Below are 27,930 nucleotides of genomic sequence, written 5' to 3' on the forward strand. Positions count from 1 at the left end.
GGCCTGGGGCGGGAGCTTTGTTATGTGGGCGGGGCCCGTGATGGGATGGCGTTGTGTGGGCGGGGCGCCGCGGTGTGGGCGGGGCCAGGTGACTGGGTGGTGCTATGTGGGCGGGGCCTGGGGCGGGAGTTCTGTGATGTGGGCGTGGCCCGGTGACGGGGCGGTGTTGTGTGGGCGGGGCGTCGTGATGTGGGTGGGGCCAGGTGACTGGGTGTGTGTGTGCTGTGTGGGCGGGGCCTGGGGCGGGAGTTCTGTGATGTGGGCGTGGCCCGGTGACGGGGTGGTGCCGTGTGGGCGGGGCCATGTGACTGGGTGGCGCTGTGTGGGCGGGGCCTGGGGCGGGAGTTTTGTTGTGTGGGCGGGGCGTGGGCGGGGCCTAACCGGTTGGCCCCACCCCACCCTGGTGCCTTTCCGAGCCCCGGGTTCCTCCGCCAGCCGGCTCAGCGGGGCTGTGCCTCGGTGCCCCGGCGCCCCGGCGTCCCGCTCCTGGCCAGGTAAGGAATTCCCGCCGCCGTCCGAGGTCTGCGCTGCGGACTCCAAGCCTGGGCCCCAGGGTTGTGGAAGGACGGATTCGGAAGGACGGATTCGGAAGGAGCATCGCCTTCAGTCTTCAAAGTGAGAAAAGTCAGAGAGAGGAAGGAAGTAGGTGGCGCGGGCACAGCCTGCTCCAGGGTGCAGACTTGGGTGGGTTCCCGAGGATCGGACAGTTGATCGGGCCCGAGGAGGACGCTGGGGCGCGAAAAGGCGTCCGCAGGCCCTTGCGTGGCTCGGTCCGACCTCGCCTCGGGTTTCTGGATTCCCAGGCCCTGCGTGGCGGGAACCGGTTTGCGAAACGCAGCTGTTTTCCTGAGAACCAGGAAGTGGAGGGCAGCTCCGGGCAAAGATGCTCGTCGGGTGGAGAGCGCCCCCCCCCCCCCCCCCACCCGAGCCTCCGCGAGATTCTGGCTTCCAGGCTCCCGGGACATTAGGCAGTGGAGAGCGGTGTGAGTGAGGATCGGAGAAGTACATCGTCACATGGGAAGAGTAGACCTGAGCCAGGAGGGAGAGAAAACAGGGGGGTGAAGAAGCAGACCCCGAGAAAGCGAGGAAACCTTCTAGCTCTTTAGAATGGGAACCTGGAGCTCCAGTACTGCCCCAGGAGCCCTAAGAGAAGAGTAGAGAACATTAAAGTCTGCCTTTTCCCTTTCTAGGGGTAATCCCTGAAGGAATTCGTCAGAAAGATCCTATTTCTTTAATTCTCTCACGCTGCACACCCACTTGAAGCTTGCTTTCCACCTCTCCGATCCAAGCGCCTGATCTTGCAGCCCAAACTTGCTCCCCCCCGCAGTCTTCTCCATCTAAGTAAAGGTCAAGAAATGTTCAGGCTGAAAACCTTGGTGCAGCCTCCTCACCCTTCATATCAGCGCACAGGATTCTGTTTGCTCGACTTGGGAAAATATCCAGCCTCCTGGGACTCTGCACCGTCTCTGCTACCTCTCTGGCCCAAGCCTCCAGCATCTCCCACCTGGATTGTTGGTGTAGGCCGCTAACCGGTCTCTTCCTGCCTCTCTGCTCTTGCTCTAGCATAGCACCCTTTCCTCTCAGCAGCAGCCCCAGGGTCCTCTCAAGACCTCAATACAGAGCATATCTCTCCTACTCTCAACGCCTCCACTGTCTTCTCGCTCAGAGGATGAAACCAAATCAATACAAAAGCTGTAAAGCTTTTGAGACCTGGTGCCTGACCACTCGTTCAATCTGCTGCTTTCCTGCTCCTTCCTCTCCATACTTACTGTCTCCCTGCTGTTCTCAGTGGGCCCACTTGAGACCTTTATATTTGTAGTATTCCTTTTGCCCCATAACTTTTCCCACTGATATCCCAGTGTGTGACATTCCCATTTCTCCAGACCTTTAATCACAGGGCACTTTCTTATTTTTTTAAAAGATTTTATTTATTCATTAGAGGCAGAGAGAGAGAGAGAGGCAGAGACCTAGGCAGAGGGAGAAGCAGGCTTCATGCAGGGAGCCGGACGTGGGACTCGATCCCAGGTCTCCACAATCAGGCCCTGGGCCACCAGGACTGCCCCTGGCACTTTCTTACTGAGAACTGCTCTGACTACCCTGTTTAACACTGAAATCCCTTCTCTATTTTTGTCCACTCCATTTGGCACCATCTAGCCTAGTATAGAGTTTATTTGCTTATTGCCTGTCTTCCTCTATTAGAATATAAGTCCCATGAATTCAGTTATTTTTCTTTAAGGATTTTATTTATTCATGAAACACACACAGAGAGAGGCAGAGACACAGGCAGAGGGAGAAGCAGGCTCCCTGCGGGGAGCCCGATGTGGGACTTGATCCCAGGAGTCGGGGATCGTGATCTGAATCAAAGTCAGATGCTCAACCCCTGAGCCACCCAGGCTTCCCAAGTTCAGTTATTTTTTTCTTATTTTCCTAATGCTTCATCTCCAGGAACTTGGATCAATATCCAGCACAAAGTAGACACTCAGTAAATAATTTGATTTATTTCAATATTCAATATTTCAGAAGATTGAAAAACAATGTATGTTTTTAATACATCCAAACATTATATATATATATATATATTTAATATATCCAAAGCATTTTAAATTATTTAACCATTGAATTAAATCCATGCTTGATGGGGATCCCTGGGTGGCGCAGTGGTTTGGCGCTTGCCTTTGGCCCAGGGCGCGATCCTGGAGACCCGGGATCGAATCCCACATCGGGCTCCCGGTGCATGGAGCCTGCTTCTCCCTCTGCCTATGTCTCTGCCCCTCTCTCTCTCTCTCTGTGACTATCATAAAAAAAAAAAAAAATTAAATCCATGCTTGAGAATTATGTGTTATGTGTATTGCATGGCGTACCAGCACATACCCCGCTTTCGAAGGCCAGCCCTGTAAAATTTAATAGGTCCAGAAGGTGTCACCAGCTTTTGCTCATAATGCTAGTGTTGAGTTGTCCAATAATAAAGACTAATGGTTATCCAGCATATTTTGCCTAAGAAAGCATGGGAGTGAATAATGTATTTTAGGATGGTTATAAATATATTTAAAATACTATGCTTAATAAAATAGGACTATCATTACCTGAAAAGCTTAGTTATATTCTCCAACCTCTAATTTCTACTCTGTCAGTAGCCCCCCTCACCACTATTCTAAAAACTGAGCTTATATAAAAGTCTGCAGATTCCTTTTCTTTAAAAAAAAAAAAATGTGATACAAGAATACCTTCAGCCATAAAATAATTATTGCAACACTTTTTAAAAAATCACCTAATTATTGATAGGCCCTTTGCATGTTTTAGTTTAAAATCTTACAGCAAGCCTTAGCTATTACCATCTCTGCTTTTCAGATAAAGAAACCAAGATCCAAAGAAATTGAATTATTAAGTCTGATCACAATTGATTTGTGGGAGAGCTACGTTAGAACTCAAGCCCATGCAGCTTCCATCTTCTTCCTCACCTCTATACTCTCTCCCTCTGATCAGACTGCTTATGAGGCACAGTCTTAAAACTTCATTCATTCACGTGACAGAAATTTTTGTTTTCCTATCTGGGGCATAGCACTTTATCTATTGGAGAACCTCCATATAAATGAGAAGTATTGGTTTCCACAAGTAAACATTGGTTTTAGTATATTTCTCGATTATTATCTCACCTTCTGTTCTTGTCCAAGTTGCCTTGTTTAAAAATATGAATGGGGGGCAGCCTGGGTGGCTCAGCGGTTTAGCGCCACCTTCAGCCCAGGGCATGATCCTGGAGACCAAGGATCGAGTCCCGCATCAGGCTCCCTGCATGGGGCCTGCTTCTCCCTCCTCCTGTGTCTCTGCCTCTCTCTCTCTGTGTCTCTCATGAATGAATAAATAAAATCTTTAAAAAAAATAAAATAAAAATTAAAAAATTAAAATAAAATAAAAACATGAATAGTTTTTCTGTGCCATGAGAATTAATGGCATGAGAAAAGTCATGAAGATATTTATTTATTTATTTGTAAGCACTATATCTTTTTCTACTTCTATTAATCCTGGGCACACTAAACTCTTGAACACTTTGAAATAATTGATACTTTTTAATTTCTTCTGCACAGTAACTTTTTATTGTTGAAAATGCAGAAAAGCAAGTAGAACTAAAACCACCATAAAAATCACCATCAAAAAAAAAAAAAATCACCATCAAGGGGGATCCCTGGGTGGCTCAGCGGTTTGGTGCCTGCCTCTGGCCCAGGGCGTGATCCTGGAGACCTGGGATCGAGTCCCACGTCGGGCTCCCAGCATGGAACCTGCTTCTCCCAGTGACTATGTCTCTGCCCCTCTCTCTCTCTCTCTCTCTCTGTCTCTCATGAATAAATAAATAAAATCTTAAAAAAAATCACCATCAAGAGATAATCACCTTTAATTTTTTAGTATACGTTCTTCCAAATGTGTGCTTAAAATAAAATTTTCAATTCTGAGCTTATAGGCATATATATATATATATATAGAGAGAGAGAGAGAGGAGTTATCAGAAGGCTTTCTTTTTTTGGTATCCCTACACATCAACTTTGTTAGAAATCTAGGTGTAAGAGAGCTACAGAATTTATCCCTGGTCCCAAGATAGACTTTTTATTCGCAAATTCCTGTATTTTAGCTCAAGACTGTAGGATTGCCAAGTGGTCTTAACCTTTACTAGTTTTGACAATCACATTGTACTTCTTACAATGGAGGGAAATCTGAGTAAAGGAAAATAATGTGAATGGAGCAACTGCAAAATCTATAGGCAGAAATAATTTCTTAATTTAAAAAAATCAGTCTTTCTCTCACTCAACACAAATATGTGAGTAGCTTCTAAAGCCCGATTGGGTTGGATCTCTGGTTAGGAGACCACACCATCTAGAGGAGAAGGCAGACACATAAACAATAAAATATGATAATTGTTATATTACAATAATGACTGGTGACAGTTTGGAGCAAAAGATATGACTGTCAGGGAACACCAATAGTGCCTTTTGCATTGAGCTTAAAGAAATCACAGGCATTTGCCAAGTGGCCCTCAAGGTAATTAGGCAATTCTTTTACCTCGCCCTAGATGACCTCACCTCCTGTTTCACCAAGAAAATAACATTGTGTGGCAATTCTCCCTCTCATTTAAAATATGTCTCTATCCAAACCCCTCTTTCTAGATTTGGAGGAAAAAATTTCCTTCTGTTCAAGGCTGACATCTTCACCTATCCTCCCTTCACTATCCCTTTTGTATCTTCAATCAAGTTTAACCCTTAAAACAAATCTTAAGCCAGGAGTTTTCAGGGTGTGGTTGAGGTCCCCAAGTCTCGTTCAAGAAGTTCATAGCATCAAAATCACTGATGGGTAAAAGATTCATTCAGAATACAATGGAATGTAATGAAACAGTTCATTGATAAGATTTCAGATTCCACATTGCAGCTGTTAGGAAATTATCTTTTATCAAGTTTCACTATGGTGTGAAAGAGAAATATCTACTACTTTGTGACAAGGCTATTAAAATTCTGTTTTCAACTCTATGTGTGAAGCTGGATTTTCTTCATATATATCAACCAAATCAATATGTTGCAGGAGAGTAAATGCAAAAGCAGATATGAGAATCCAGCTACCTTCTATTAAGTTGAATATTACAGAGATTAATAAAACTGTGAAATAATGTCATTCTTCATTTATTTTGGAAAAAGTAGTTATTTTATCAAAATATGTATACTAACATGTAGTACATTTGTTATTATTAATGAGTTAATGAATAGTTTTTAAATTTTTCAGTGTCAATTTCAGATAAGGTAAATATTGGTAAATATAATCAAAATAAACAAAAGCTCTTTGGATTCCACAGAAATTTTTAACAGTGTAAAGGGTACCGAGACCAAATTTGAGAACTGATGCTTTCCTTCTCTCTCCCTCCCTTTATCTCTCTCTTTCTCTCTCCTTCTCTCCAAAGCCAGATTCCTTGGAAAATGCGTTGTTCCCATTTACTCACTGCTCCTTAAAACTCTTCTTAAGCCACCCAGTTTCCAAATCTAACACATCCATCAGTATTTATTAGATCTCTGGGTCTTTTATACTAACCTATCCCCCATTCTAGAATTCTCTGATATGCTAATTTTCCTAGTTGTCTTCTTACCTCCATGGCATATCAATACTTTTTAAAGATTCTTCTTTCTCTCCATTTCTTCACAATCCATATGTTCCTAATAGGCAACCTCATGATTCACTTACGAATATGTGAGAATGCTCATATAGTGAGTATTCTTTACCTAAACCTTTCTCCTAAGCTTCAGACCATATATCTAACTACTTAGTACCGACTCCCCTACATGGTACCAGAGTAGATATTTAACATTTAATGTGATTATGAACACTTCATTTCCTCTAATATCTAACTGCCCAAGCCACAAAGCCAGGAATCAATTTCCTCATTTTCCTCACTCTCCTTTAATATCTGATTTTTCATTAAACAATATTGATTTGGCCTCCTAAATCTTTGAATCTTTTTTTTCTAAATTCCTCAACTTTTTTCAGGCTTTCATTTCTTCTCGCTTAGATTATCCCTAAGTTTTCAAGCTGGTCTCTTTGTCTCAATATACATCTCAAGTTTTTTATCCAGAGGAATCCACTTAACCAAATAATATCATATAGCACCTTTCTGTAAAATCCTGTAATGGGAATGCTTAGGTGGCTCAGTCTATTAAGCATCTGACTCTCGATTTCAGCTCAGGTTATGATCTCACAATTGTGAGACTGAGCCCACATCAGGTTCCAAGCTCAGTGTGGAGTTGGCTTGAAGTCTGTCCCTCACCCCTTCCCCTTGCTCAAGGGCTCATGCTCTCCCTGTCTCTCAAATAAATAAGTAAAACTTTAAAATCTTGAAATAGCTTCCCTGTAACTTTTCTATAAAACTCAAACTTCTTGTCTCAGTATATGAGGCACATGATGATTTGTCCCTGCCTACTTTTCCATTTCATCCCTTACTACTTAAGAACGTGCTTCCCATGCTCCAGCCATAGCAAACTCCTTGCCTGAGTCTAATTCATGTTCTCCCTGTTATTCCTGTTGCCTGGAATTTCCTTTTAGGTTTCTCCTCATTCCTTTTCACTCATCCTTCCAATATTCCTCCCCACCCAACTCTGTCTTGATATATTTCCTTCAGACCGCCTTGGCTCCATGCTCCTCTGGGCCTCCACACTCTGCACACACCTCTTGTAACATTTATCACTCACTATAATTGTATCCCCTGCTGGACTGAAAAGCTTGAAAATAAAGATTTTTTTTCTCCTTTCTGCAGCTCCCATAACTTAGTACAAAGCCTGACATACAAGGTTTTTGAATATTTGAATAAATGAGAGGAAATGTCTTATCTTTATAGAAAAGAGAGTGACTTGAACAATGCATTGAATTACACAAGCCTGCTTGTGGACATATGGTATGAATTTTGGAGTCAGATAGGAACTCAAGTCCAACTCTCATTTACTACCTTTGTGAAGTAAAGAGGTTGAAATTGCCTTCATTACTATAAGGAGTAAGTGAAATACATGAATTACCTAGCATGGTACTCAACAGCAAATTCATCCATTCATAAATCTTATCAGCAGTACATACAACTTGCTAGTGAGTAGTTATCTATTAGTAGTGAAATGAACTCATGGAGCTCATAGTCTAATGGAGGAGGCAGATAGTAAACAAGCAAATAAATACATGATTACAATTACATTGTGCAGTGATGAAAGATAATTAGGTTGAGGGTAGATAGATAGACCTACTTAGATGTGGTGGTTGAAGAAGGCCAAAGAGAAGAGAATACAAATATGGAGGCCTAAGAATACAAATATAGGGAGACATTTTTTTTTTTTTGCTCTTTTATAGCTTCTGAATTTTGTGTCACATGAATCTATTCTTTACTCAAAAAATTAATTATATCACATTTTAAAGATAAAAATATAGAGGGAAGGAGAATAAGTGACAGAAGACTATCTGAATCTCTTTGTCTTGATTAACTAGGAGGAAAGGTTGCCACTTGCTGAGAAGGAAAGGCATGGAGGTCAAATAAAACCACATGGAGAGAGATAAAGGCATGAAATAGCCACTAAGGATAATGAGCAAAGACAAGCAACAATTCACAGCAGTGTTGATGGCCCCGTGGAAAGAGGCCTCATAAATTTGTGTTCAGACCAGTCTACTTACTCAGTTATCTAATTTTCTATAGCTATATTCAGCAGTGCTGGTATACAAGTAAAATTATGAAATGTATTCATAACCATTGCTCTCCAGGGTGGTAGGCAAAAGAAAGAAGGGACTGAGGAAATAAAGGTTTTCTCTAGAGTGTAGTTAAAGTGGGGGACCATAGGGTTTGGCTTAGTAGGGAATGAATTATGAGCAGACTGGTCTATTAGACTCAAATGACGAGCATATTATAGGAAAAGTTGGTTATTTACCATATATTTTAATACCACTCAAATTATTTTAGGACTTTTTTTTTTTTTTTTTTTTTTTACTTCTACCAAAGAGTGTTGGTAAGTGTTCAATAGTAAATAAATACTGGTTGGGAAAAATATTTTAAATTGAAAAATAAACTTTTTATGAATAGAGTTGATTCTTGAGTTTTCAGGAATTTTTCTGCAAAAGTAAGTTTTTCACTTCTTTGTGTAAATTACATTTAAGAAATATCAGGGAAAAAATTCCTCAATTTGTTAATTGATAATTACAGGTAGAGAAAGAAACTAAGACCAGAGGACAATTAGACAAATGAACCACAATTTTAATTTCTCCTTAGAATATCAGTTAGTTGACTTTGGAGTGTTCCTTCATTATGGTGTAATCAGTTGTCAACATTTCATATATTGTAATAAAATGTGATTTATAAGCTTACAGATGTCATTGCTAAAACTACTGTAAAATTTTAATGAGAATTTTCCGTATTTTAGGAATAGAAGATGAATAAACCCATAACATCTTCAACATATGTGCGCTGCCTCAATCTTGGACTAATTAGGAAGTTGTCAGATTTTATTGATCCTCAAGAAGGATGGAAGAAGTTAGCGGTAGCTATTAAAAAACCATCTGGTGATGATAGATACAATCAGTTTCACATAAGGTAACATATAAAATTCTTTTCCTTTTTAAATTCTTACATCCTACTCTAGAATGATTAATAGATATAAATACAACCTAATGTTGCAATTCAGAAAGTAAAACTCTTTCCAGGGGAGATAATCTTAATAAGTAACCTCTTTTTTTTTTTTTCCTGTTTTTGCAGTTTTTGCTTCATTCTCCATTATGTCAGTGAGGGTAGTATTATGATCTTGCAAATAAATTTTTAGGTGAGAAGATTCCCACTTTTACTCTAGTTTTCTATTTAGCAAGCTGAGAAAGTTCCCTCTGCCTCACATTTGTCATGTCCAGATTGAATACACGGGCATTTTAAGAATCTCTAATAAAATTCTAAGTGTGTGAATCTCTACTTACCATAACAGTGTACTTTGGAAATTCTTCAAACTGATATTTTAAAGTTGCTTGTAAATGTATACATCTATGAACAGAATTCTTAGTTCTTAGCCAGAATTTTCCAACACTATCTTCAGATAATTTCATTCTTTGTCTCTATTTATGTCTGCTTGATTTAGTACAAAATATGAGTGCAGATTTTTGTCTTGTCAGTTATTTTGGCCCAAAGTTCAGCCCAAAATCTATCTCCAAAGACAGATTTGTAAGCAAGAGTAAAAGACATTAATTTGTGATTTTCAGCCTTAACCTGATAAAGATCCCAAAGCCTTAACCCCACCTTAGTTCTTCCAGGAAACGTTTCTTCATTTGAGGGATAAACATCTTAAATTACTTGAAAGAAGTTTAAGTTTAAGCATTGAAAAGCAACTTTCAAAAATAGTTTATTGATATTAGCATTAAAAACTTTTGGGGCAGCCTGGGTGGCTCAACGGTTTAGCGCCACCTTCAGCCCAGGGCCGGATCCTTGAGACCCGGGATTGAGTCCCACCTCAGGCTCCCTGCATGTAGCCTACTTCTCTCTCTGCCTCTCTCTCTCTCTTTCTCTCTCTGTGTCTCTCATGAATAAATAAATAAAATATTTAAAAAAATAAAAATAAAAAACTTTTGGAGGATGGTTGAGGCAGTGGTGGTAGGGAGAAAAAACTCTTTTCTACAGAATAATGGCAGCTAATAATTATTGAAAGAGTGATAGTTACCAGTTTATAACCACTGATGAGTAACTGATGCATGCAAGACTCAATCAGTGAAACAAACCACAAGACAAAAAGTTGTCGATGAACAAGTTATACTCAACATTTCAAAATATTATCCACAGGTTACTCATGAATTATGAAGGATAAAGGTACTTTTATAAAGGAAAAATCTGAAGTTCACCTCCTTAACCAAGTAATAAACTTTAGGTCACCAGTAATGGTACAAGCTGCTTTATGTGGCTCTTAATGTCACCTATATAGCATTCTTACCAAACATTTTTATTTATAAAGAGAGAGGGAGAAAGAGACATACACATGGCACCAGAGGGCAGAGGGCCAGAGGGAGAAGCACACTCCCTGCTGAGCAGGGAGCCCAATGCAGGACTCAATCCCCGACCCTGGGATCATGACCTGAGCCAAAGACAGATGCTTAATGGACTGAGCGATGCAGATTCCCTTACCAAATATTTTTAACCTGAATTTTATCATAAGAAAGTAGCCAGACAAATCTAGACTGTGAGACATTCTACATGGCATTTGGCTTACATTCTAAAGTGTGTGCAGACATGCACACATATACACAAGGGGAGAGAGAGGATAAAAACACAAGCGTGGCAAAGTGTTATCAACTGGTCAGTTGGTGTATCTAGATGAAGAGTAAACAGTTGTTCATGGTATTATTCTTACAACTTTTCTGTAAATTTGAAAATTTTCAACATAATTTGGAGGCAAACCAGAAAAAAATGTTAAATTTTTAAATGTTACTTTTCAAACTAATTTTTTAAAGAAATGAGAATGAAAAGTGTACGTTTTTCCTTTAATTGAAATATAAGATCAAAGGAATAATTCTCCAGTTTCATGTACAATATTCTATTTCATTAAGCAGAATGATTTATTAAAAATCATATGGCTAGCAGAGTTATTAAGTCAGGTAGGAAAGTAATATAACTTAGTAGGTTGAGAGCACATCCTTATGTCAAGTAAGATCTGAATTTGGATCTCAATTTAGATAGAATGTTTTGGCTGTATGGCTATGGGCTGGTTACTTTACCTCTCCACACCTGGTTTTCTCATTAGTAAATTAGCGTTATATTCACAGTATCTTTGAGAATTAAATGAGTTCATGTGGGTGCATTCTGTGGCCCAGTGAGCAGATACTCAGTAAGTACTTGATATATGTTAACTTAGAGTATCATCACCCTCAGCATCTTTTTCCCTTCTGTCTTCCCAGTTCTCTGTAATTCTTGCTGGGTCTCCGGCCGCCCCTTCCCTTTCATACTCTAGGAGGTGCTGTGAGCAAGACGGGGAATAATTCCTATTTTCATGTAAAGTCTATTACATACTAATTTTGGTTTCTTGTTATTTGCTTTTAAGGAGATTTGAAGCATTACTTCAAACTGGAAAAAGTCCCACCTGTGAATTACTGTTTGACTGGGGCACCACAAATTGCACAGTTGGTGACCTTGTGGATCTTTTGATTCAAAATGAGTTTTTTGCCCCAGCGAGTCTTTTGCTACCAGGTAAAGTGAGTGTGAGTAGGGCATCGACAATTAGGATGGAAAGGCAAATGGCAGAAATAGGAACATGTCTCCTTACTCTTACTTTTTTCTTCTGGTAGATGAGCCTTATATTTAGAGATTGCTTTTCTTTCTTTTCACCCTCCCTAACTCGTATAAGCACATTAGCCATAAGGCACTGCAGACTTTTGCTGCTAAGGAAATAGAAGCTTTGTGATCAAATCTGAGCCCACCATTCAAGTCAGGTAGTTTTGTGCCAATAGGAAGTTTAGAAGGACAGCAATTAGATTTTGGGGTTAGGTTTTTTTGTTTGCTTGTTTTGTTTGTTTTGGTTCTTTGAGCTCTTGCTTTTTTTTCACCCTCAACTTCCACCCTGTTGGATCTGTGATCATGATTTCCTTACATTATGTGCCGGCAGGTCACTGTCTAGATACCTTCCTCATAACCTTATTTTTTCCCTTTGATGCCACTTACACCAGTGGTTCTCACTATTGAGTGTGCTTCAGAATTGCCTGGGGTTCTTCTTACACAGGTAGATTCTTGGCTCTGTTTCAGACCTCATTACCTGAATTCTTGACTTGGATTATGGCCCCTGTTTTTAAACAAACACTTCAGTGCTTCTGATGTAGGTGGCTCATGGACTTTTTGAAAACACTACCTTACCCTGTCTACTCATCTTTATCCAAAACTTAAAACAAATTCTTCCTAGGTAGCTTCTTGTGTGTGCTATGAGAAAATGGGGTTCACATGTGGAAACTGGAATGCTGTCAACTGAACGGAGTCCTAGTTTAACTTTTTCACAAGCATTTTTTTCTTATGGAAGGACAACTTGTATCTTACTTTGTTTGGCAGATGCTATTCCTAAAACTCCTAATACAGTACCTTCTAAGGAAGCTGTAACAGTTCAGCAGCAACAGATGCCTCTCAATGGCAACGACAGGACATTTGTGTTACCTGTGCAGAACTTTGAACAAAACTATATGCCACCTGACTCCTCAAGTCCAGAAAATACAAGTTTAGAAGGTAGTGATACACGTAAGTAACATTGCAGTGCTTTCCGCTAGTGGGTTATCATTAAGACCAGCACTGCTTTGAAATAAATCTTTCCTTCTGTTCATGCACATGGGCCATAGCTCTTTTACGGGTTTTCTTTTTTCTCTCCTGACTTATTAAACACCATCTGCAATGTATTAGTCAGCATGTTATCAGTGAGTACAGGCAATAAGACATATAAACAACCACAGAAGTATGAAAAAATGTGTAAATATTTACATAACTTGAAAAGGTCATTTTATCAAAAAATTAAGTGACTAGAGTTTTGGGTGGAGGCTCACCAAACAAAATTATCAAGATAAAGCCTAATTTTTTTAATTTAAAAGATAGCTTCACTCTTTCCTATCATGCCTAATCAAAAAATGTGAATATTTGCATATTTATGAAATAATCAGGTTGAGAAAACAATAGAGTTATTAAAACCAGTATCTTTTTTATCAAAATACTTTTTTCCTTATTTTATCGATGTTATAGGTTTTCACAGTTTTTCATTTTATGAATTGAAGAATGTCACAAATAACTTTGATGAGAGACCCATTTCTCTCGGTGGCAACAAGATGGGAGAGGGAGGATTTGGAGTTGTATATAAAGGCCACGTGAACAACAAAACTGTAGCAGTGAAGAAGCTTGCAGCCGTAAGTTATATGTTTAGGAACAAAAAGAATTAAAAGAAAAGTTGCTTCCTGTTGTACTATATAATAAGCTTTAAATTAATCTTTAGGAAATAGGGCAGCCCAGGTGGCTCAGCGGTTTAGCATAGCCTTCAGTCCAGGACATGATCCCAGAGACCTGGGATGAGTCCCACATAGGCCTCCCTGCATGGAGCCTACTTCTCCCTCTGCCTGTGTCTCTGCCTCTCTCTCTCTCTCTCTCTCTCTCTCTCTCTCTGTCTCTCATGAATAAATAAATAAAATATTTTTTAAAAATAAAAATAAAACAAATCTTTAGGAAATATATTATTTCAGTGCATACTTACTTTAAACATCAATCTAAGCTGGTAGTTCTTAACACTTAAAAAAATTTGTTGAAAGCTATGAATCCTATCCCTACAAAAAGCTATAGACATACATGAATGATTATACATATAATTTTAGAAGAATCACAAAATAAGGTTGAGGAGCCCTGTTCTATCTAGTGCTTCATGCATAATCAAGATGAAAATGGGAAGATATTAAGAAAATTTTGTAAAAATAACTTTCTTATGTTACTTTTCTCATTAAAAAAAAAAAAGGCGTCAGGGCTCCTGGGTGGCTCAGTTGGTTAGGCGTCTGCCTTCAGCTCAGGTCATAATCCTGGAATTGAGCCTTACATCAAACTCCCTGCTCACCGGGGAGTCTGCTTCTCCCTCTCCCTTTGCCCCTACCCCTCCTTGTGCTCTCTCTCTCTCTCAAATAAATAAATTAAATCTTTTAAAAAATAAAAGTAAACCATAAAAATAAAGTTTAAAAAAATACAATAAGAAAAAAGATTGAAAAAAGTCTTATCTAAATCCTTCATTCCCATTTCTACTAGAGTATTCACCAAGTACTCATTTTGTTATGTTTTGGAGCTGTTATTGTATTCTAGGAATATTCTAGGAATATCCATATAATACATATTTATATGATAAAGATGGTCACCCATTGTCACATATGTTACAAATACTTTTTCAGGCTTTTTCTTTTTGCCTTCAAATTTGCTTTTTTGTTTTTTGTTACAGCAAATGTTTTCTTCAGAATATTTATGCAGTGAAGTCTCATATTATTTCATTTTGTTCCTGCAATAACTCAGTAAGGTTTATATGGTTATATGGTTTATGAGCTTTTTTGCACTAGCTAGCTTTGGACCTTGGACAAATCATTAAATTTCTAGTTCTCAGTTATTCTATAAAATAGGGAGAATTGGGCAGCCCAGGTGGCTCAGCGGTTTGGTGCCACCTTCAGCCCAGGGCTGATCCTGGAGACCCGGGATTGGGTCCCACGTCAGGCTCCCTGCATGGAGCCTGCTTCCCCCTCTGCCTGTGTCTCTGCCTCTCTCTCTCTCTCTCTCTCTCTCTCTCATGAATAAATAAATAAAATCTTAAAAAAATAATAATAAAACATAATTTTAAAATAAAATAAAATAAAATAAAAAAGTAGGGAGAATTACACCTTATTATTTTAAAAAAAGTTACGTCAGCCAGGCAATCTCTTACACCTTGTTCTAGCTTTTGGAGCCTTGACGTTATTGTATTGGATTCTATTATATATTACTTTGTTTTTTCAGATGGTTGACATTAGTACTGAAGAACTGAAACAGCAGTTTGATCAAGAAATAAAAGTTATGGCAAAGTAAGTTAATTTGGCAATATGGTATAGTAGAAAAGAGCAGGTCAAGGAGTAGAGGACCTGGTTTCTCATCCATAGTGTGCTATGAACTAGTGATATTTTCAAATATGTAAAATTAAAATAAAGAGTTTAGATTAGAGGAATTCAAAGAATTTTGACTCTTATAATTCTGTGACTACATATATTCACATTCCTGGAGCTGAAACAGGAATTATTTTACATCCTAGCCAAGTTACAAAGGATTTCAGCTATCTTTCATTATTATGTTTGCTGCTTCCAAAATTCATGAGAGATAAATTATAGAGATACAAAACAAACAAACAAACAATAGAATACTAGGCCCTTGGATATCTTAGCAACACTAACCCAGGAAAGAAGTTATATGCTAGAATCCCTAGAAATGACACAGTACATTTGACAATTGCTGGGCATCATCAAAAGAGTAAGAAAGAAAAAAAAGAGAGAGAGAGAGAAAAAAAAAGAGTAAGAGAAACAAATCAGGATTTTATTCTGATACTTATAGTGTGTGTATTTTATGTGTCTGGTCTCACTTAATCCTCATAACAGTTATTATAAGCTCCCTTACCTTTTTATTCAATGATATTTAGAGACATTATGTAACTTGCCTGAGGCCACATAGTAAAAATCATATCTGATTTTCATACTGAGATCTGTCTGATTCCAGAGCTTGAGCTTTTTCCTTTCTCTTTTTATTAAATTTATTTTTTCACTCCTGAAATGTAATTGATATACAATGTTATATTAGTTTCAGGTGTACAACACGAATTCGACAATTTTATCCATTACTCTGCGCTCACCACAATATGTGTACTCCCCATCTGTCACCGTACATTATTGATGTGAATCCTAATGAGATTTACCAATTTATACTCAATTACACCCATTGCTATAAATTACCAATTGTAAGTGCTTAACCTCAAGAAAGAAATAATCGACTGGAATTAATTCAGTCCTACTAAAAATAATGCACGCTGATAAAAAAAAAAAAAAAACTTCTTTCTTTGGAGATTTTGTTCCCCCCACTTTTATATCCACTCTGCAATCCTAAAAGTAATTTGTTCAAAGTAGATATTCTAGGAAATACAAGAATATATATTTAAAATAATAAAAACCATCTCTTAAATATATCACCAGAGACAGCCATGCCTAATATTTTGATGTATCACTTCATGATGTATGTGTAGCATTTTCCCCATGTCATTAAAAATAATTTTAAAACATTTTGTTATTGTACATTAATTTTAGTATTGTATATTAATTATTTAGCATATATGATGATTATATTTTATTTAACCAGTGCCCTACTTGTTTCTAATTTTCAACATTACAAATTACAGTTCCTTTAAGCCTCATTGTACATAAATCTTTAAATGCAACCCTCCTTATTCTATTAGGTAGAGTCCTAGAAGAATTACTGGTTCAGGATGCACAAACTTCTTAAAACTTTCCAAATACATGTCCAAATGGCTTTATAAATAAATTATGGTTATTTATGCTCCTACCAGCAATGTATTACAATTTCAAATTTCACTGCTACCTCACCACCACTGAATATTATTCCTGTTTTTTTAATAAGTACCAATTTCTGGACCTTACTAGATAGAAGAATGACCCGGGCCAATTTGAACTCTCTATTCATCAGTGTTCTTATCTATAAAATAGGGTAATAATAGTAATAATATTATGAGGATTAAGTGAAACAAAGCAGATAAATCACTTACTGAAGTGCCTTCTATATAGTACAAACTCAGCAAACGTCACCTACTCGTTTTTTAAGATGTGCCAGTTTGATGGAAAATAGAGTACTTACTGTTTTAATTTGCGCTTCTTAAAATATTTATGAGGTAGACTGATTTCAAATTAAAGTCTGATTTGAAATAATGAAATGTCAGAATTTTAGATGATTTGAATCAATAGAACCAGTAAGCGCTGGGACAGAATGTGTATCATGTTCTAAATATATTTCTTGACTCTCCTGTATTTGCTCATTTAATTCTCACAGCATCCATGTTATACAGTAGGAGTTATGATCCACATTTGGTGAAGTTGCTGAGGCTCAGTCAGGTTATCTTGTTAACTGTTAATTTTGCCTGTAAGTCAAATATCCAGGGGGTGGCAGAGCTGGACTCTAAACTTAGGACTTTGCCCAGTTCTCTTTCTGCTGTACCACAGATACCTAAGGTTTTGTTATAGTTCAGCTTTCTTTAGTTTTACTCCTTTTGGTAGATAAAGAAACTCAAGTTAGGTTATAAATAATAAGATATTTTTAAAGATCAGGTATGTATAAATTAGGTGTGATTAGAGATCAGATGTCTATAAATCAGTGCTTTGGATATGTTAGAAAATTCTTGAAAGGGTTGTCACACCAATTTCAACAAACTTCTTGGAATCTTTTCATAAAACTATCATTGAAAATTATGTTACACAAAGGTAAATATCAGCCCAGTCCTTAACCAAACTATCACAAGTTCCAAAGTTCTAAATTATTGAGCTTTTTTTTTTTTAAATAGTAAAAGGAGGCGCCTAGCTAGTTCAGTTAGAAGAATATTTGATTCTTGATCTCAGGGTTGTGAGTTCAAGCCTCCCATTGGGTGGAGAGATTACTTAAATAGGAAAAGGATTTGCTTCTAATGTTGATCAGTATTGGCTAAAAGAACTGTTTGCAGAAAATTGTAAATGATTACAATAAACATATATAAACATGTTATAAATATATGTATCGTGATATAATGATATGTAGCATATCATTATTGTCTTGCTCTTTTTTTTCTGTTAAAGCTCTAAATTGAATAACCTCCAACCTACAGCTGAATAAATGTATGTATCATAATAATTTTGAATGGAAAATTATTTGTCGTAGGTGTCAGCATGAGAACCTAGTAGAACTGCTTGGTTTCTCAAGTGATGGAGATGACCTCTGCTTAGTGTATGTTTATATGCCCAACGGCTCATTGCTAGACAGGCTGTCTTGCTTGGTAAGATATTTGTTCATCAGATTGTTTGGCTCTCTATTAATGTGTTGGAATACTAACATTCACTTTGTGATAAGATTATTTAAACCACATTAATCTTAATATTTTTCCTACTCTTCAAAAATTAAACAGTTCCTAGGTAAACAACTGGGATTGCCATTCTAGTAGATGATAATCTGAAACACAAAATTGTCAGTCAAGACTAGTCTTTGAAGATGCTCTTATATATATTTTTTCAGATAAGAAATGCTAACTCTGGATCTTACTTAGAGATTATTTTTGAATAATTTTTAAGAATTGCAATCCTAAATTCTTCATGAAATAATATCATTTTCAGTAGTTGCTTAGAAAAATGTCCTGTTACATATTTTCTATAGGTTTTTTTAATCCTCTTTTTTTTTTTTTTAATATGTTGGTTTCTTTCTTCATAAGGATGGTACTCCACCACTTTCTTGGCACATGAGATGCAAGATTGCCCAAGGTGCAGCTAATGGCATCAGTTTCTTACATGAAAACCATCATATTCATAGAGACATTAAAAGGTAAATGCTAGGGCAGCCCGGTGGCTCAGGGGTTTAGCACTGCCTTTGGCCCAGGGTGTGATCCTGGAGACCCGGGATCGAGTCCCACGTCGGGCTCCCTGCATGGAGCCTGCTTCTCCCTCTGCCTGTGTCTCTGCCTCTCTCTCTCTCTCTTTGTGTCTCTCATTGATAAATAAATAAAATCTTTAAAAAAAATAGGTAAATGCTACTCTTAAAAAAGCTTTTGGAAAACCATTTTTAGAGAATAACTTATTCTCACTCTTTCTATTCAATATTCATATGCATATCTTAATTTACAGCACTTCATGAAAGCTCTTCTCATTGATATCTATAATCTCCCTTATTCCAAACCCAGTGACCTATTTTTATTTTATTTTATTATTTTTTTAAGATTTTATTTATTTATTTATTTGACAGAGAGCGAGAGAGCACAAGCAGGGGGAGCAGCAGAGGGAGAGGGAGAAGCAGGCTCCCCACTGAGCAAATGTGGGGCTCCATGTGGGCCTCAATCCCAGGATCCTGGTATCATGAATTGAGTGGAAGGCAGATGTTTAACTGACTAAGCCATCCAGCCACTCCCACAGTGACCTATTTTAGTACTCATCCTACTTGATTTTTGTTTTGTTTTGTTTTTGTTTTTCTTGACCACTATTGCCTTGCCAAAATTATTTTCTGAATCTCTTTCATTGCTCCATGGGTACATTTCAATTCTTTTTCTTCTTACATAGTTAACAAATATTAGTTGAGCACCTACTATATGGTAGGCACTGTAGATAATATAGTCAAAAGTAGTACTTGTAGTCTTTGACATCAATCATAGATCACTAATAATAGAACTTCAGTAAGTAGTACGTAGTCTTTATATACAGTATTAATGTAAAGAAGAGTTCTCTGAGGAAGTGATATTTTAGCAAAGATCCAAAGAATGAGTAGGAAATAAGTAGGCACAATTTGAGGGTAGCTAAAGAAGGTAGAGAAAAGAGCATTCTAGACAGAAGGAACTACATTTATAAGACCAATGTTGAGAGGGAATGTGGGAGCATAACGAACTACAGAAGGTAAAATGAATGTAGTTTAACTGAATGCAGAAATTGAAGGAATGATTGACATAGATAAAATTATAGCAGTTGGCCTGGAGCTAAACCATACCTTAGTCTATTACAATCTAATAGACTTTAGTTTTGGACTTTAGTTTTTTTGTTGTTGTTGTTTTGTTTTTTTTTAAAGATTTTATTTATTCACTCACGGGAGACGCAGAGACATAGGCAGAGGGAGAAGCAGGCTCCCCACTGAGACCCTGATGCAGGATTCGATCCCAGACCCCCGGGATCAAGCCCTGAGCCAAAGGCAGATGCTCAACCACTGAACCACCCAGGTGTCCCCCTGGACTTTAGTTTTATCATAAATATAATCAAGTGCCATTGAAAAATTGTAAGTAAGGATGTGGCATCTTGCTTAAGTTTGGAGAAGATCACTTTGGCTCAAGTGTAGAGAACAGTTTGTCAGAAGGTAGTTAGGAGGCTACTACAGAAATCTGGGTGGTAGTATTTCTTATCAAAAGAAGTGAGAAGATTCCAGAGATTAAGAGGACTTGCTGATACTTTGGTTGCAGAGGGGTCAGGGAGAGGGACATGTCAGGAATGACTCCTGGATTTCTTGCTTCCTGGGTTGCTTTCTGGGATGATTATGGCATAATTCACTTACATAGAAAGCAGTGGAAGAGGACCAGGTTGAAGGCTGAAAATATGAATTCTCTTTTATACATGTTGTGTTTAAGATTCTTTTAAGATATAGAAGTGCAGATGTTAGTGTGATATACAGATATGGAGCTGAAAGAAGTCTGAGCTGAAGACAAAGTTGTGTATTACTTACATATAAGTGATCATTGAAGATATATTATATGATTGTATTCACTTAAGAAGAGAGAGAGATTAGGAAAAGATCCCAAGGGGTTAGTCCTGAGGAACTTTTAGACTTAATGGCCAAGTAGAAGAGAATGATCTCAAAAAGGAATCTAAGGAAGTAGGCACAGAAAGGTCAGATGAGAACCTAGAGAGTGTGGTACCTGTGAAAACGAGGAAAAAGAGTATTTCCCAAGAAAGACTAGTCAAAAATGTTAGTTGCTTTTTAGAGGGCAAGATGAGGATTGAAAAATAACCCTGTGGTCAGTGCCCTGAAGGTTATCAGTATCTTTACCGAGCCCTACTTCCCCATAGTAATTGGGCAGAAGTCAGCATGTAGTTGAGGTTGCGGGAGCTGGAGAAGTGAGATGTGAGTGTAGACAAGTCTTTTACGACATTTAGAGAATGAAGGGTGATGGCTGGAAATAATGTGTTATTCAGGAAACGTTTTTAAGATGATGAAGACTAAAAGACGTTTTTATGCCTAGGGGAAGAGGAAGGTGATAAAAATAGAAGAGAGAAGTGAGATAATTTATGGAGTAGGGTTCCTGAGAACATAGGAAGGAGTCCAAGTAAAGGGGTCAGCCTTAGATAAGCAACAGGCATCCCTTACGTATCAGTGTATTTCCTCATGTTCTCACCTCCTGTCTCTTCCCACAACGTGTTCTTGCTGACATTATATTGACTACGTGCTATCTATGTATGGGTTCCTCTCAAATCTGTATCATCAGTCTCTGATCCTATATTTTCAGTATCTCCAGACCAAAAACACCTCACCTGTTGTCCCACAGCTGCCTCTAAGTTAACATGTCAGAAATCAAATTCACTTTCTCTTCCAAACCAAAGTCTTCCTCCTATATTCCCTTCCTGATCAAATGAAGTCACCATTCATCCTGTCTCCCAAGCTAAAGACTTTCTCATTCCTCATATCATATTCATTACAAAATTCACTGAATATGCCTCAAAATTCTCAGCTCCTTTCCCCAGTATCATTTCTTTGTCCAGACTCTCACTCTCATTTGCTTTATTACAAGCTTTCCTGGTCAGCCTTTAACCAGTCTGTTCCAGTTCTCATCTATTCACTACTACACTGCCAGGTTATGTTCTTAAAAATCAAGTCTAACAGCACCAATTCCTTACTATTAAATATTTTTCCTACTGTCCTGCTCTCATGGGATCAAGTTCATATTCTCTCCATGTTTCATTGGCACCAGTTTCTCGAAATTGATAGGTTTTTATGCCTTCATCACTATGTACATGTTGCTGCATTTGCCTGAAATGCATTTTTCCCCTTCATTTAACCCTCATCTTCTCATAATCCTTCAAGACTAAGCACATTGTTCACCTTTCTCCAGTTCTTCCACGCATGTAGTTTTTCTCTCAGCATTTTGTACCTAATATCACCATTATGGAGTATTTATTGGATTTTTAAAAATTATTTGTGTACTTTTGTCACAGACAGCATTTGAAAATCCCCCTCAAATGCAAGACTGAGCTTAAATGCCATTATACGTAGTGAGCCCTTGATAAAGTTTTATTGAATGCAACTATGTGTGCATGAGTTGAATGTGTGTAATGAATGGATGAAGACCTTTTAACCATATTCTTTTCTCTTTGAAAGATTTCAATAGTACAAAAAAAAAGAATAACACTTGAAACTAATATAACACTGCATGTTAACTATGCTGGAATTAAAATATACTGGAATTAAAATAAAAACTTAAAAAATAATAAATAAATGAATAATTGAGAGAATTTGGTTGGAAATTTATATTTAAATGAGTTGAGATATGTTAGGAAAGGAATAGGAAAGGTGCTTTAGGAGACTGAGGGAAATTTCCCGTGTGATAAATTCACTGTGAAATAATGAAAACATCTCTCACTAATGCAGACAGTTTTATTTCATTTTTATTCTCCTAAAATTTTTCCTCAAGAAACAAAAAGAAAACAATCTTTCCTCTTTCGCTTTAATCTGAAATCTAGATTTACTTATACAATATCAGGCTTTTATGATGTGGGTTATGAAATGGTATACTCTAAATATGTACGTATGTTCTGTATTACGTAAACATGAACTGTTTGACTTACTTGAAAAGGAAAATATTTTTTTCTTCAAACTCTACATTTTTTTCTCAGTGCAAATATCCTACTAGATGAAGACTTTACAGCCAAAGTATCTGACTTTGGGCTTGCCCGGGCTTCTGAGAAATTTGCCCAGACAGTCATGACTAGCAGAATTGTGGGCACAACAGCTTATATGGCACCTGAGGCTTTACGAGGAGAAATAACACCCAAATCTGACATCTACAGCTTTGGTGTGGTGAGTTTCACATATATAATCAGCAAAAATAATCATCCTGGCTATAACTGTGAAATGGAAGTAGAATATTTTGAACACACCTGTCTTGCTTAGCTCTCTCATGTAAATGTGCATATTGTTTACTTTAACCTTAGTTAAATGAGAAAGCTTATAAAAGCTTCTCCAAAGTTGTAGAACGTTTTTAAATTGATTTCTAAAGTTACTGCAAGAAATGACATTTTTACCACACTATCCTCATGAATTAGTAGGAAGCTTAAATTAAATCAGTGCATAAAACAAATCATGTCATACAGCACACATTTAGTGTCATATTTTTTAAATGAAATTTTTCTTTTAAAGATTTATTTATTTATTCATGAGAGACACACACAGAGAGAGAGAGAGGCAGAGACATAGGCAGAGGGAGAAGTAGGCTTCTCGCAGGGAACCTAATGCGGGACTCGAGCCCAGATCCCGGGATCACAACCTGAGCCGAAGGCAGGTGCCTAACCACTGAGCCACCTCGGCATCCCTAAATGAAATATTTTTTAAAAGACATACACTTTGGCATTTTCTAATCTACTGATCTTTGCCAAATAACTTTTAAGATGGAATGAGCAGAAACAGTTGGAGAAATCAGGTTCTACTTCATCTTATTTTTGCATATATGTTTCCTATATGGAAATTTAACTTCCCAGTACTGGGAAGTTAAGGCATACAGTTATAGGATATGCCTAAAATTTAGAAAATATTATTCTAAAAGGCAGAGAAAATTATTTTGGGAAGAATGCCCTGCAAGACAGGAGAAGGAATGTCCCGAACATAGACTGATGAGTGGATCTTATTGTTTAATAAGATGCCAGTAGAAAAGTACTGCTCATGGGGATTGGTGGAACCCAAGATTCCTGTGAAAGAATGATGGCGAGAAATGACCCCAATCATAACCTTCCTACTTTAATGCCTAAAAGGCATAATGCAATGTGTGGAAATGAGAAATCAGATTTCTTTTTTTTTTTTAGATTTTTTTTTTTTTTATTCATGAGAGAGAGAGAGGCAGAGACATAGGCAGAGGAAGAAGTAGGCTCCCTGTAGGGGCCTGATGTGGGACTCAATCCCAGGACCCCAGGATCATGATCTGAGCAGAAGGCAGACACTCAACCACTGACCCATCCAGGTGTCCCAATAATCAGATTTCATTATCAAGATCTATATTCTTTCCATGTGTTGTCTTGAGTGTTACAGTAATAGTTTCTTTTTTGTCTTCATAGGTTTTATTAGAAATAATAACTGGACTTCCAGCTGTAGATGAACACCGTGAGCCTCAGTTATTGGTAATTGATTTATTTTTTTCCAGTCCTTTTTTATTTGCATTTACAATCGAAATTTACTTGGGTAAATTTGGCATCTAGCAATGTCTTTTCCTATTGGCAATCTTTTCCTTGGCAATTACATAGTGGCATATGGAAAGGGCATCATATTTCTAATCTCAGCTCTGCCACAAAATATTTCTGAAGCTTGAAAAAGTCACTTATATGTTCTATATTCTGGGTAAAACCAAAATAGAACTATATAATTTTCTAGTCCTTCTGCAGTATATTTTCATTTTGTTATTTTCAGGGTGATTTACTAACAGCTTTTTTAGCTCAGAGAGGAGAAACAATATGGCTTCTATTCAGATTTGTATCAGAATGGAGTTGCTAGTAAAATTTTCTATCCGTTTCCAGTATGGAGTATTTTGTTTATAAAAGTTATGACTGAGCACATTACCTATGTGTCGTATTAGGCATTCATTGGCACTTACATAGACGAACACCTGAATGCTAAAAGTATAAGAAAATTATGTCTTGCCTTTTTTTTTCCTGGATAGTAAATTTTAAGAACTTAGAGGGTCTTTTTATAAAAGTAAAGATTTACAGAAATCTTTTGTAATCAAAAGATTACAGAAATACTATCATGTGTAAGTCTTTCTTGAAACCAGTTAAATAACTACACTGACTTGATTCTAATTTATGTATTTTAATGAGGCAAACCAGTGACAAATTCAGATAATATATGTATAACAGATTATTTCCCTAGAATGGAAATTAGAAAGTCAAAAGGGATGATATATTTGCTCAAGGGCTTGGGGCCATACTCTTAAGAAAAGCCATAAGTAATATGATATCTATATACTATAATACTGATACTGATGTCCCTTACTAAAAAATACATTACAAATCTTTCCATGGTTCCCTAGATGTGTAGTAATGCAGTATAACTTATTATATAACATTTCACATTGAAGTATATTTATAGAACATGTTATTGTGAAAAGTTATTATTTGCATAATATCTGGATTTTTTAATAGTAGTACATAGTGATATTTTGTCCTCATCACAGAAATAAAATTATATGTCCCATTGGATGTTGAGCATCAGGATGGAAGCCTGAGCTGCAGATAGAGTTTTGGGGCCATTAGTGCCCAGGCATAGATAAAGTTTTGGGTGTGAATTAGATTATACAGAGAAAGTGTGTAAATTAAAATACAGAAGGAGAGTAAATAAATAAACTCTTTTTTTCTACCTTGTAATTTTTTATATTTTTAAGGAAAGCCTACCTGTCTACAGGCCTAAATCTTTTTCCATGAGACTTTTTCCGCCTTCAAAATGCTATTAAAGCCTCAAACCTGTAGTTTGAGTAAGGATGAAATACAGAAAAACACAGAATCCATCTCAGTCATAATTTTACACATGATCACATACTAGTGAAAAATCATAAAACTTTAAGGATGTTTATACTCTTTGCCTTATTCTTAAATTTTGAATGCATTATAACTATAAAGTAATAAGATTTTATTACAAGTATAACCAAAAGGGAGTGATCTTTGAAAGAACTCACTAGACTCTGCCATCATTATTATTTTCAGGGCTACTGCTCAACCCACTACATCATCCTTGTCCTACGCCTCTCTCACTATACAGTACATTTTTTTATCATAGCCCTGTTCCCTTTTTCCTTTTCCCTTTTTCATTTCACTTTGATTCAATAATTTGAGTACCCATAGAGAAGTTTGCCTGTACAAGAAGCAGGAGTCTAGGTCTAGAAATTGGAATCTCATCAGGAGCACACCAAGAGGCAAATCACTCTAAAAATAAAATAAATAAAAATAAAGAAGCAGCAGCAGCAGCAAATCACCCTGTGATAGCAGCCTAGTAAATGCTGCCAGTGGGAATAGGAAAGCAATTAGCTCAGCAACATAAATACAAAACCAAAGGCAAATGGCCGAAGGTATCTAAAAAGTGTGTGTATATATATATCTGTCTGAATAAATGCATTAATAAATAAATCGGGTTTCTCCTGTATGTCTTTAACTCTTAGTAAGTTTATGAAAATAGTAAAATAAGAGTATGTGCTATTATGAAGTAGATTAAATCATTCCATTTACATTCTGATATCTTTCTCTTTTATTTGAAACTCCGACTAAAGTTTTAACATTTGTTTTAAAGCTAGATATTAAAGAAGAAATTGAGGATGAAGAAAAGACAATTGAAGACTATATTGATCCGAAGATGAATGACACTGATCCCACTTCCATTGAAACTATGTACTCTGTTGCTAGTCAATGCTTGCATGAAAAGAAAAATAAGAGACCAGACATTAAGAAGGTACTAATTTTTTATATTTATTTTAAAAGTGAAGGAGGTGCGGTTCATCTTTTTTTTTTTCCTGAGTGTACATTTCAAACTATTTAATGCAGTTTTTTTTTTCTGTCTTTCTTTATGAAAGGTTCAACAGCTGCTGCAAGACTTGACAGCTTCTTAAAACTTTACTGGAATAGACTCTTGGTTTTTGTGTAGACCTATCTATACCATTTTTTAAACTAAAATTTTTTTTGGAAACATTCTTTTTTTACATTTAACAAGGCAGCATGGAGCAGTGCAGTGGTTATTAAAGCTTATATAAAACCCCCAACATGTATAGAATAAACAAAAGTCAAGCCACAATACCAACCCTAAGCCCTACCTCATTAGTGTCACCCTCAGTTCTCCAGTAATCCCTGATACCTCTCCTCGGAACTCCACCAAACATGGGTTGAAAACTATAGAATTAGCAACAAACAGGACTGGGCCACAGGGTGAAAAGACCCCAGACCAAAGCCCAACTCCACTACTAATTTGCTGTAGAGCTTGGACAATCCCTTAACACCTTTGAGCTTTGTTTCCCCCCCACCCCCCTCACTGGTAGCATTAGGCTAATACCTGCTGTGCTTCTCTGACAGGTAGTCATAAAAATCAAATAATGCAGAATATGTACAAGCACTTTGTAACATGATATGCCAGTTTGTAAAGTGACATAAAATTAAAAGTTTATATAGATGTTTATACAATCCAATTAGTCATTTGTGTATAGGATCATGTTTGCAGTGTGCTATTTTAAGCAATCATTCACCACTAACCAAATATGCCCTGATGCTATTTATTCCCATGATGATATGGTCAATATTAGATTATGTTACCTGGCAAAATTGAAGGAATTTAGCAGATGTTACAGACCCTAATCTGCTGACTTTGAGTATCAACAGAGAGACTGATGAGTGGGCCTGACCTAATAAAGTGAGATTCTTTTGTGGGCCTTGAAGAAGTAAGCTACCGTGTTGTGAGAAAGCCACATTGGCTAAAACCCAAGGGTCGCCTACTAAGCTAAGACTACCTTCCTGAGGTTAGCCAGCAATAAAAAACTGAGAACCTGGATCATATAACCACAAGAAAGTGAATTCTTCTAAAAAGAACAACTTTTTCTTCCCATATTTCTGACCCACTGGTTTGCTAGCGAGCCAACTAAAAATTTTTAACTTTAAATTTCCCTCACTATGCTCTATGAGAACCAAGGAGGTAATAGGAACAATTAGTAAATGTTTTGCCTTACCTTTCTGAAATATAATTAAGAGAAATTTAAGACATTCTAAAGCATTTATTGCTCTATGTACTTTCTGGTTCTGTAACCATACAAAATGGCCATAGATCTCAGCTATCTGTAGTCCTTTTTTTTTCACTTTCAAAACACAAGCATACCTCAGAGATATTGTGAATTCAGCTCCAGACCACCACAATAAAGTGAGTATCATGATAAAATGTGTCAAATAAATTTTTTG

The 27,930-nt window shown here is 37.2% G+C and overlaps 1 protein-coding gene across 6 annotated transcripts; it reads left to right on the plus strand.

The window, feature by feature from the left end:
• The first annotated feature begins 382 nt into the window (after positions 1 to 382).
• IRAK4 (interleukin 1 receptor associated kinase 4) lies at positions 383 to 27,930 on the plus strand. 6 transcript variants are annotated; one of them, XM_041735318.1, is made up of 12 exons: positions 383 to 642; positions 8,916 to 9,085; positions 11,562 to 11,707; positions 12,557 to 12,739; positions 13,232 to 13,392; positions 15,002 to 15,066; positions 17,945 to 18,059; positions 18,489 to 18,598; positions 22,636 to 22,819; positions 24,067 to 24,129; positions 26,285 to 26,443; positions 26,565 to 27,930. In XM_041735318.1, the coding sequence occupies exons 2-12, from the start codon at positions 8,925 to 8,927 to the stop codon at positions 26,598 to 26,600; spliced, it is 1,383 nt and encodes a 460-aa protein (XP_041591252.1). In that variant the 5' UTR covers positions 383 to 642; positions 8,916 to 8,924; the 3' UTR covers positions 26,601 to 27,930. The 6 variants fall into 6 exon arrangements, with proteins under 6 accessions (XP_041591252.1, XP_041591249.1, XP_041591250.1 ...); XM_041735315.1 differs by having other exon boundaries at positions 383 to 615; XM_041735316.1 differs by having other exon boundaries at positions 394 to 494.

The sequence above is a fragment of the Vulpes lagopus genome, chromosome 21, assembly GCF_018345385.1.
Source record: "Vulpes lagopus strain Blue_001 chromosome 21, ASM1834538v1, whole genome shotgun sequence".
NCBI lineage: Eukaryota > Metazoa > Chordata > Mammalia > Carnivora > Canidae > Vulpes > Vulpes lagopus.